Source organism: Mesitornis unicolor, unplaced genomic scaffold (assembly GCF_000695765.1).
Source record: "Mesitornis unicolor isolate BGI_N332 unplaced genomic scaffold, ASM69576v1 scaffold3815, whole genome shotgun sequence".
Classification (NCBI taxonomy): Eukaryota; Metazoa; Chordata; class Aves; order Mesitornithiformes; family Mesitornithidae; genus Mesitornis; species Mesitornis unicolor.
Window position 1 is genome coordinate 8001 of NW_010186112.1, and position 9688 is coordinate 17688.

General features: G+C 47.9%; 1 protein-coding gene across 1 annotated transcript; it reads right to left on the reverse strand.

Annotated features, from left to right (window-relative positions):
* Positions 1-3461: 3461 nt before the first annotated feature.
* On the reverse strand, positions 3462-9129 carry TSPAN32 (tetraspanin 32; the record flags this gene model as incomplete). The annotated part of the gene is made up of 4 exons (XM_010185042.1): positions 3462-3557; positions 5816-5899; positions 7514-7606; positions 8989-9129. Coding segments are annotated over 4 exons (414 nt in total), but the record flags the coding sequence as incomplete, so codon positions are not given.
* Between the last annotated feature and the right edge of the window lie 559 nt (positions 9130-9688).

The window sequence follows — 9688 nt, forward strand, 5'->3', positions numbered from 1 at the left end:
GCAGCAGAAATGGACAGGCTGAAGAGTTGGGCAGGGAAAAATGCAATGAAATTCAAAAAGGGCAAGTGTAGGGTCTTGCATTTGGGAAAGAACAACCCCATGTACCAGTATAGGTTGGGAACTGACTGCTGGGGAGCAGCACAGTGGAAACAGACCCGGGGGTCCTGGTGGCCAGCAGGATGACCATGAGCCAGCACTGTGCCCTTGCGGCCAAGAAGGCCAATGGCATCCTGGGGTGTATCAGAAGGGACGTGGTTGTAGGTCAGAGAGGTTCTCCTTCCCCTCTACTCTGCCCTAATGAGACCGCATCTGCAATATTGTGTTCAGTTCTGGGCCCCTCAGTTCAAGAAGGACAGGGAATTGCTTGAAAGAGTCCAGTACAGGGCCACAAAGATGATGGAGGGAGTGGAGCATCTTCCTTACGAGGAGTGGCTGAGGGAGCTGGGTCTCTTTAGCTTGGAGAAGAGGAGACTGAGGGGTGACCTCATTCATGTTTATAAATTTGTAAAGGGTGAGTGTCAGGAGGATGGAGCCAGGCTCTTCTCAGTGACAGCCAATGACAGGACAAGGGGCAATGGGTGCAAGCTGGAGCACAGGAGGTTCAACTTGAACATGAGGAAAAACTGTTTCAATGTAAGGATGACAGAGCACTGAGCAGGCTGCCCAGAGAGGTTGTGGAGTCTCCTTCTCTGCAGACATTCAAAACCTGCCTGGACGTGTTCCTGTGTGACCTGGTCTGGTGATCCTGCTCTGGCAGGGGTTGGACTGGGTGATATTTCAAGGTCCCTTCCAACTCCTAATATTCTGTGATTCTGTGATTCTGTGAAATTATCACAGAGATGTGAAAACAGCAGCTACGCACCCACACACCCCTGTATGGCCAGTGCTGGAAAGATGCCTGTTTCATCTGAAGCAGTTTCAGTGATGACAAATGATTCAAAGGAAACGAAAGCTGGGGGAGGAGGATACGATAGCCTTTCTGGTTTCTTTGTCATATACATGCTACTCCTGTCCATAATCATACCTTTACATTAAAAATTGAGGAGCATCTAAAGCTTTAGCAATATTGGTAGTGAAACTTTAACAGAGATCTCTTCTACCAGTTGATGAGGCTTAAGCAGGTATTCCACACCAGTAACATAGACTCCACTGACTTTCTCAATCTCTGATGTATTTTGATATGGCAGAAGATCATCTGTTGTCCAGCCAACACAGAGCAGTGGGCAAGATCTGACTACCTGGTGTTTAAAAAAGTGAAACCATGAAGATTTATTTCACACAAATACTTCAGTCCATTGATAAACATGTCCTTACTTTAAGATGTTCTTAAGCTTTTTTCCTGCCCCTGCTTGTGTTACTCCTCATGAGACTGCCCCAGCAGCTGGCCAAGGGTAGGATAAAGCTGATGAGTGGCTTCTTTTCCTCAAAAGGACCAATGCCATCCTCTCCCTCTTGGGTGCTAAGGCACACTGCTGGGACAGGCGAGCACCAGCTGCCTGGGGAATATCTCTTCCCAGCACTGAAAGAATAACTGAGGGCACTCCATGACGCAAACTGCCAAGCAATGCAGACAGCCTCTTGCATGGCAGAAAAAGAGAAGTAATGATGGTCTTCTGCAAGAAATTAATCTTTATTGAAGCAACCATGAGTCACACAAGCTGCCAGCTGGCCTGAGGAATAACAATAGCAGTTGCCTGGACAATAGCAGCTGGAGCTTACAAGGGAGATTGTCTCTCTCCAGAAAGCAATACGCTTACAGTACACACATATATGTAAGTGAATCTTTCCTCTTGCTGAAAGCAAGCATGTTGGTAAGTGCACATCACCAGTAAATCCCTGCTCGACTGAGTTGTGTTGGTGACTGCCAGGAGGTAGCTTGAGTAATGCTTTGGAGCAGTTCAAGATTGATTCTGCTTCCAGCCAAGTCAATGGTGAAGCTCTGCTCACCTCCGAGGGAGGAGGATGAGAAGCAATAGCCCTGCCCTCCCATCCCCCCACCCAATGCAATTCTTTCCAGTGCAAGATATTTGCAGCCATGTTAAAATGCTAACAAGGTTAGGGAAGGTGCTGTAGGCTATACTGTATTCTTGTATGTGTAGCAGCCTCTACCTGAGGGCCAGGACCTGTCCTGAACATTCACATGGGGGTTTCCATGTTTATCTCAATAAACAATTGCTTCTCACTGTTTTCATGGCTAAAAGCCACAATGAAGGAAAAGAGTGAAAGCTGTCATCAGTTCAACAGACATTTCACATAGCCATATAGCTTACAGCAGGTTTTTCAGCAGGTACTAAATCTACCACAGTGACGGTTTTCAGCTCAGAAGTGATTCTGCCTCCTTGCAATCAGGGCAAAGCACACTAGGGAGCTGTCGTCTGAGCCAGACTGAGAAGCTGAGCTCTCCAGTTGATTGAGGCTTTTTAAAATTCCTTTTATTATTGATAAGGTAATGTAAAGAGGACGTGGAGTTAGACATTGTATTGTTTGACCTGGCTGGAGATCAGTCCAGTTCTCTTTAAATTTAAACTTCAGTCCTGCATCTATGTGTAACATCAAAGTCCTTTTTGTATTGCACAGCAGTGCAGTGGGTTAGTGACTCTAGATAAACACAGAGCTCAGGTTGGAAGTTGAACAAGCCCCTGTGAAATCAGTGCAATGTCAAGCTCTAGGACATTGCCTAAATCCTAAGAATTAAAAAGTAATGGTGTATTGCACTAGAAAGGAGGAATAACAGAGGGATATGTCCTTATGCTGTCCATTTGTTTCAAAGCTCATGCACTGCTTTCTGATTTTTTTCCTAATCTCTACTAAAAGCTCTGTAAATCTGGCAGTAATTGAAAACAGGGGAAAAACAGTCGACGGTCATTGGATGCCTACATATTCGAGCATGATCAGAAACATGCCCAAAGTCAATCATTACAAGTGTCCTGGCTAGGAGAGCACATTTCCCATCAGCAGTGACACATTTTGTGTCCTTGTATTTACTGATAGCACAAGCTCAGTCCTGGGCTTTGATCCAGAGCCATCTTCCTAGAAACATTGCATCTTTGGGTGTCACAGGGAATGGCTCAGATGACAGTGCAAGAGAAGTCTGGTTTAATGCTGGGATTTTTGCTGGGATTTTTCTCCATTTGTGTCCTATGGGGCTGCTTGTGCCCTGCTTGTGGAGCTACAGCCCATACATCCCCTGGCGAGGTGATCTGCATCTTCAAGTCCAAGTATGTCTCAGTTCTTGTCTGTTTTCGGTGAAGGTGGGGGACTGCTTCTTCACAGAGCATGGTCCACTCTCATCAGCTCAGAAATGCACAGCAGCTCACAGTGCAGGAAGGGGAAACACATGACACACGTCCCACCGCCTGCCCCCGCACAACACCTTCCCAGGGGATTTTGAGGGTGACTTCAGACATTTTCCTGTGCCAAAAGTTGGCTCCACCTGGTAGGAATGCCCAGGCGGTGGGTTTCTACCTTTCTCGCAGGGTGTATTGGCCTTTCCGGTCCAGGTTGCTGTTGAAGTGGATGGAGAACCAGAGGAATGAAGTCAGGATCATCCCATAAACCTAAAAGGAAATCAATGAGACAAAAAATTAAATGCTGGAGTGATTATGATGCCCCATCTGTGCAAATAAGCAACCATAAATGTTGCCTGTTAGTCCACTTGGCACTTCTGAATCTGTGTATCAGGATGTCACATATTTCATGAAAGCCCTGTTCCAGTATAATGGTGAACATGCATTCCAACACGGGAGGAAAAAAAACCCCAACACGTGGTTAAAGCATCTGACTGGAATTAACACAGGACAGCTCAAACCCAGTCCTAAAAATACTGAGAAATGAGAGGAAACCAGGAAATGTGGATTTCAAATTCCTGCCACAAAACATTTCTCTCTGCAAACAAACATATCTCTCTCGTAAGTAGCCTTTTGTAAAAATAACATAGGGAGAAAAAAAACAACCCCTCATATTGTTTGGAGTAAAAACCCAACAAAACAAAAAAACCCCTAACAAAACCCAAACCCCAGCCCACGCATGTGCACTGCTGAGAATGCAGAGGACAGCGTACTTCCTCTGTATGGTGACATTCTGCCTGCTATGTCACACATTGGGATTTATACAGGCCACACACCAAAGGTAAGGCTGCTGTGGGAAGGATAACAAGGGCTGTAACAATGTGCTCTTTCCTAAAAGCTTGCCACAATGTACAAACGACTTTGCCTACGACTTGATTTGGGGACATGTGTGCATTGTTGGCGGAGAGACAGTGACATCAGAGCAGCCATGGCCCTCGTTGCGTGCTTCCTGTGCATCCTGCCATCACAATAGAAAACCAGCCAGCGAGACTTCCTCTCGCACGCGCTTCAAAGACAGCCGCCTTATCTGGCTATAGCATCAAACTGTGAAGAAAGATATATGTAACAAAAATACTGCTGCTTTTGTCTGAAAGTAGCTGCAGTGAAATTCTTCCTATACCTGAGAAAAATTAGAAAGCGACACCAAATATTCACACCTGACTTTACATTTATAGTCCTATAGCGATGCCTGATGGTTTTCCTAATTTATACTAGCAGTATAAAATACAAAAGTGTTTGTTCCTCTGTGTTTTGTTTAGATGGAGAAGAGCCTTCTAACCTGTAACCATGCCAAGGCAGACACACACATTAAAACAATCTCCAAATACACATTCAGCCAGGAAAGGTGGTGCTGCTGGGGAGCAGTACAGAGATATCACAGCAGACCAAACCTCCCTTCATCATGAAGAAGCAAGTTTCCTGGTGTGTACTCTTTTCTGGCATGTTTTGCCACACATGCAGGGCCCTCATGTAGAGATAATTACAGTGATACACCTCTGCCAAGCAGTGGGTGGGCATACGAGCTGGCCTCTTTTAATTAGTGGTGCTCTCCAGCTCCAAAGCAACTGTCTCCACACAGCCACCGAGCCCTCCCACGGCTGAAGGACACACTCCTCTGGCAACGCTTTGTTTTTCTTCTGTCCTCCCCAAAATAACACATGCAAATTCATCACAGATGCTTTCTATCAAAGCCAAGCTCTGAAGATGATCCTACCCTTCCTATGCAAGGTCTCCCTTCAAAGACAGTGCCAGGGAACCCAGGTAATGTCCTCTGCTCCTCTCCTTTGAAGTCTGCTCCTTCCCAGATACTGCTTCGCCCACCCACTGCCCAAGATGCACCTGTACCAGATTTGGTAGTGCTTCTCAGCAGGATGAGACTTTCCCTTTCTGCGTAGCTCTCCAGCTCTGCTTCTATTGCTCTGTAGCTTTCAAGACCTTCCAGCTGTGGCTACACAAAGCGACTTCCCGGGCCAAGCTGGGAGGCAGCTGGTGAGTGCTGGGCAAGCAGAGACACCAGGTTTCCTGAAAGATAGAGCTTTTACTGCATCTCTTTTTCCACAATTGCTGCCGGCTTCCTCCTGACCCGCAAGCCCTGCACCAGGCAACACAGCCTCTTGCTTGCAGGAGAAGATGTGCAGGCAAGTCTGGGTGTCTGAAATGCAAATGGTACTGCAGCCCACTCCCGCTGCTCCTCCCTGCTCTCAGCTGCTGTGCCTGATATTTTCTGGGCAGAAAAACTGTGCAGCGAGCCTATTCCTGCAGGGAACCCCCTCCAGCCATCAACCTGGCCGAGACAGGTCCTGGCCTTTTCCTAATTTTCATGGTGGAGTCCATCCCTGCTTGTTTCTCTGCTGCAGATTTCCAAAAAACATCTGAAATCCTAGCTTCTAGGGGCTAATTTAGGATACACAACCCCACACTGGAGGCCACCCCTCAAAGCCAAAATGCAAAGGAACAGACATAGCTACCGTGAAGATGATGGTGACACCCAGGAGCATGAAGACAAAGTCCATGTGCTTCTTCAGGATGGCCTGAATCTCTTGCAGGCAGTCCTGGAATGAGAGAGACACCCCTTGCAGCTTGGCAGCAACTCAGTGCGGGGGCTTCATCCCCCCAGTAGCCATTGCCACAACCTCAGATAGAAATGAAGGGAAGAGGGCAATGCAGCATTGCACGGTAGGGCTGCTCCTTGGGCAGCTCTCCTTTTTTCTGCTGCTTGATGCAACTTGGGAAGACAAACACCTGAGGTATGTTTTCTATTACAACGATACATCTACAGTTTTATTGGTATGATGAGTTTAGGTCTGTGGGGGATGTATGTATGCACAGGTAAATGTGGCCATGCACAAGCTTTTTTCTTTCCACCCACTGGAAAATGGAAAGAGGGAAATGAAAAGATGGAAAAGCAGAGCACACCATAATGCTAAACACATTCCACAAAGGTACTAATGAACAGCTCAGTTTCGCAAGCATTAATATACATCAGCCTTAAGCATGCCAGCAGTCCCACGGAAATCCAGGAGGTTTTAGCCAAGAAAGCCATTTCAGAAATGGAAGAGCACACTCTTGGTGAAGTCATTTGCAGAAAGAAGTGAGAGCGCTCAAAGCCAGAGTTAATGTAGTGCAGCTACCAAGCCCTGTGGTTCCCGGGTTGCAAATTGCATCCTCCCACTCACCTACCCCCGGAGGAGACACGAGGTGGGGGATTAAAGGGGGGAACAGTCACCCCTACAGTGCCCAGTTTTGCTCTGCTCTCCCTTTCTGCTCCTTGAGCTGAGTTTGACCCTGCTTTGAGATGTGACGTTCCCAGAAGCAGCGCTTTGAAACGCTGCCCCACAGGCCGCTGTGTGCTTGCGCATCACAGCGTCCTGTTAGCGCTTGATGTCTTTGCCTAACAACAATGTTTTTGCATAGCTGTAGCAACACAGTTTTGTTTTTCCTAGGGACAACATACATATTGATGCTGGCAGTTTTAGCTACTTCAGCTGATTTGGCTACTCCAGTGGAAGAAAAATAATCATACAATGGATTTGCTCAGAGAATATGAAGTCATATGTTGTGGCTTCAGCGCAAAGGCAGTGTAACACTGGTGGCTTTTCCACCAACCTCATTGCGGTACTGTGAGGAGGAGGAATGAAGTGTCCTTGATGAAAATACTGCTGTTGGGCATCATCATCATGCTTCATGCATTTCTCATTCGAATACCTATTTAATGCCCTGGGAAAAAGGAATTACAGCAAATTCCACATTTACTGTTAATGGGACACTTTTTAAGCCTCTGAAACTAGTGTCATGTGGAAAAGTCCAACAGGTTTTTTTTAGCTCAGACACGTGCCTGCGATCTCTCACACTCTCTGCAGAGGCAGGAGATGAGGAGGAAGCTGAAGGAAAGCGACAAAGCTTGTGCAAACACAACCATTTCAAAGGCTTTCTAGACCTGCAAAGGAAACTGCATCTGAAGGTCTGAGATCTGCTGATCCACCGGGGCTCCTCCAGCAGATGTGACGCTCCTTATTGAAACAACAAAACACCAACAAAACAAACCCCAACCCACAGAAACCCTAAACCACGAAAAAGCCACAATTCTCATTAACACTTAGTGAGATTTTAACAATTAGCAAGTAGCAGCACAACCCACTGTGGGGTGGAAGAAACTTTTCCCTTACCTGTCCTGCACTGTGTATCTGGCCAGATGGGCACGTCTTGTTCTCCACGTTGGTTGTGTCCCCAAATGGAGAGTACTTCCCACAGCACAGGAACTGGAAGAGAGGGAGAGGTCTGCCACCCACCTGCCCACTGGGGCTCTCCCCTCGCTGCCGGCCGCTCCGGCAGGAGGGGCTGGCCACGGGCCACCCTTCCTGCCTGCTGCCACATAGGCACGCAACTGGCAATGGCAGCAATGGAAGTTAAATTCAGAGGAGGTGGATGGATCTGGCCCCAAACTTGCCCGTGCTCCTCCAGGACTGCTGCCTGGGGCTGGGGCCAAGCTCTCCCATCATGGTCACACCAGGTCTCACAGTGCCTGCTCTGGAAAACCCAGGGATGTACAGATTCATGTTTCCAGTGCTTCTAATGGGCGTGGGGGGTGGTCCCCAGCAGCACCCATTGTGGAGCTGTTTCTTGTAGCCAGGGTGAACTGGCCAGCTTGGGGCTCTAGGAGAAGGGAAAAAAATCAAAGTAGAAGGACTCTTTCTCCATTAATTAAAGTGGCTACAATAAGCAACTGATGAAGCTGGGTATTATGCCTGGTTCTCCTTGCCAAGGGGGACTCTGCACGACCCTGCAGAGTGAGCACCACTGTGCCTGGTCATGGCTCTGAGGGTCACCACCATCATTGCAATGAGAAACATTTGCCATTTTCTGCATTTTGAGAAGCATGAATGAAAGCAGCTTCAGAAAGTACTTGTTATGATGATTTAAGAAAACACAGAAGGATAAAGGGATTTGCGTGGGAGGTGTCTGGAAACAAGCGAGTGGAGCTGATCTTCCCGTCCAGCCTTGCTGTGTGCCATGAACTCACTACCCAAACAGGTCCTGCTGCGTGAGGAGACAGCATCTCCTTTACTCAGCGGGGACTCAGAAGTTTCTCACTGTGAAGGACATCCTCACTCATCTCCTGCGACTTTGAGGGCAAGCAACCTCCTTGTGCTCTGGGCAGCCACCCTTGCTACAGAGAAGTCCCCTGTGTCAGCAGTATCGTGGTTGGTGGTTTCTGAGAGCTTGCTAGCAGCCTCCAGAATTGCAAGAGGCTATGTCCAAATACTCCTGCTGATCCCTCTTTCTCTACCTGACAGGGGACACCAGAGAGGTGTATATCCACTTTCTTGTACCATATATGGGGAGCATGGCAGAAGGCCTGCTGAGACAGACAATGTATCTGTCACCTACATTGCAGAAGCTTTGAAGATCTTGCACCAGAGCAAGGTGGCCCTTTCCTTCTGTTGGTAATTTGGTTGGTCAAACTTGGGAAAGGAATAGGAGGAAAGGAGGAGCAGACTTTACAGCAGGCTGGAGGACTCCCAAGGGAAAACAGCATTGCAGCACCCACAAGGCAGAGCACAGGCGTCAACCCCAGCCTGCTGAAATCACTGGGAGAATAATCCAGGGCAAGGTTTTCTGCTAAGGCTTAAAGACAACTTACTGCTTCATGGATGGCAGTCAGCTCATGCCTCCTGAAGCTGGAGGCATTCTTCCTCACCTCCTCATACACAAGATCGTACACATCCATCATGCTGTCCTCCACCTGAGATGAAAGCAGAGATATGTATGTGCAAAACACTGACTGCGGTCATCTCTGGAGAGAAATATGCTCTTCTTGCATCCCCCCCAGAAGGTCTCCCAGGTATGGCAAGACAAGTAGTGCAGCTATTAAATGATCACCATGCAGCAGCAGGAGCTGGTGTATGACCCACCACGCACCGAGGGGCACCTATAGCATGGTGAGTCCCATGAGAGAGGCTGTGATGCTGCACATGTACCACCTTCTGCTACGTGTGGACCCTTCAGTGTCATGCCAGGGTCTCACCAGCTGATGGCTGGAGCTTTTGGCCAGTTTTGGGTTTAAGGCCAGAGAAGAACTCTGATGCCTGTGACCGGTGTGGTCCCAAGTCCCTCTGCCAGGCAGGGATCACATCATTTCCCTGTCCTGATGGGGGACTGTGAGGACAGGTACGCATGACCACGAGATGCTAAAATAAAAAGATGAGAGGACCTCAGATGGCTGGTGTCATCCCAGTGATGGAGGAGTTCCTCTGAATAGAGCCAGAAAAATAACAGAGTGATTCAGTGGTGAATCAGACCCTAAATATTTACCAGAGGTGTGAGAACTCACAGCTTGACAG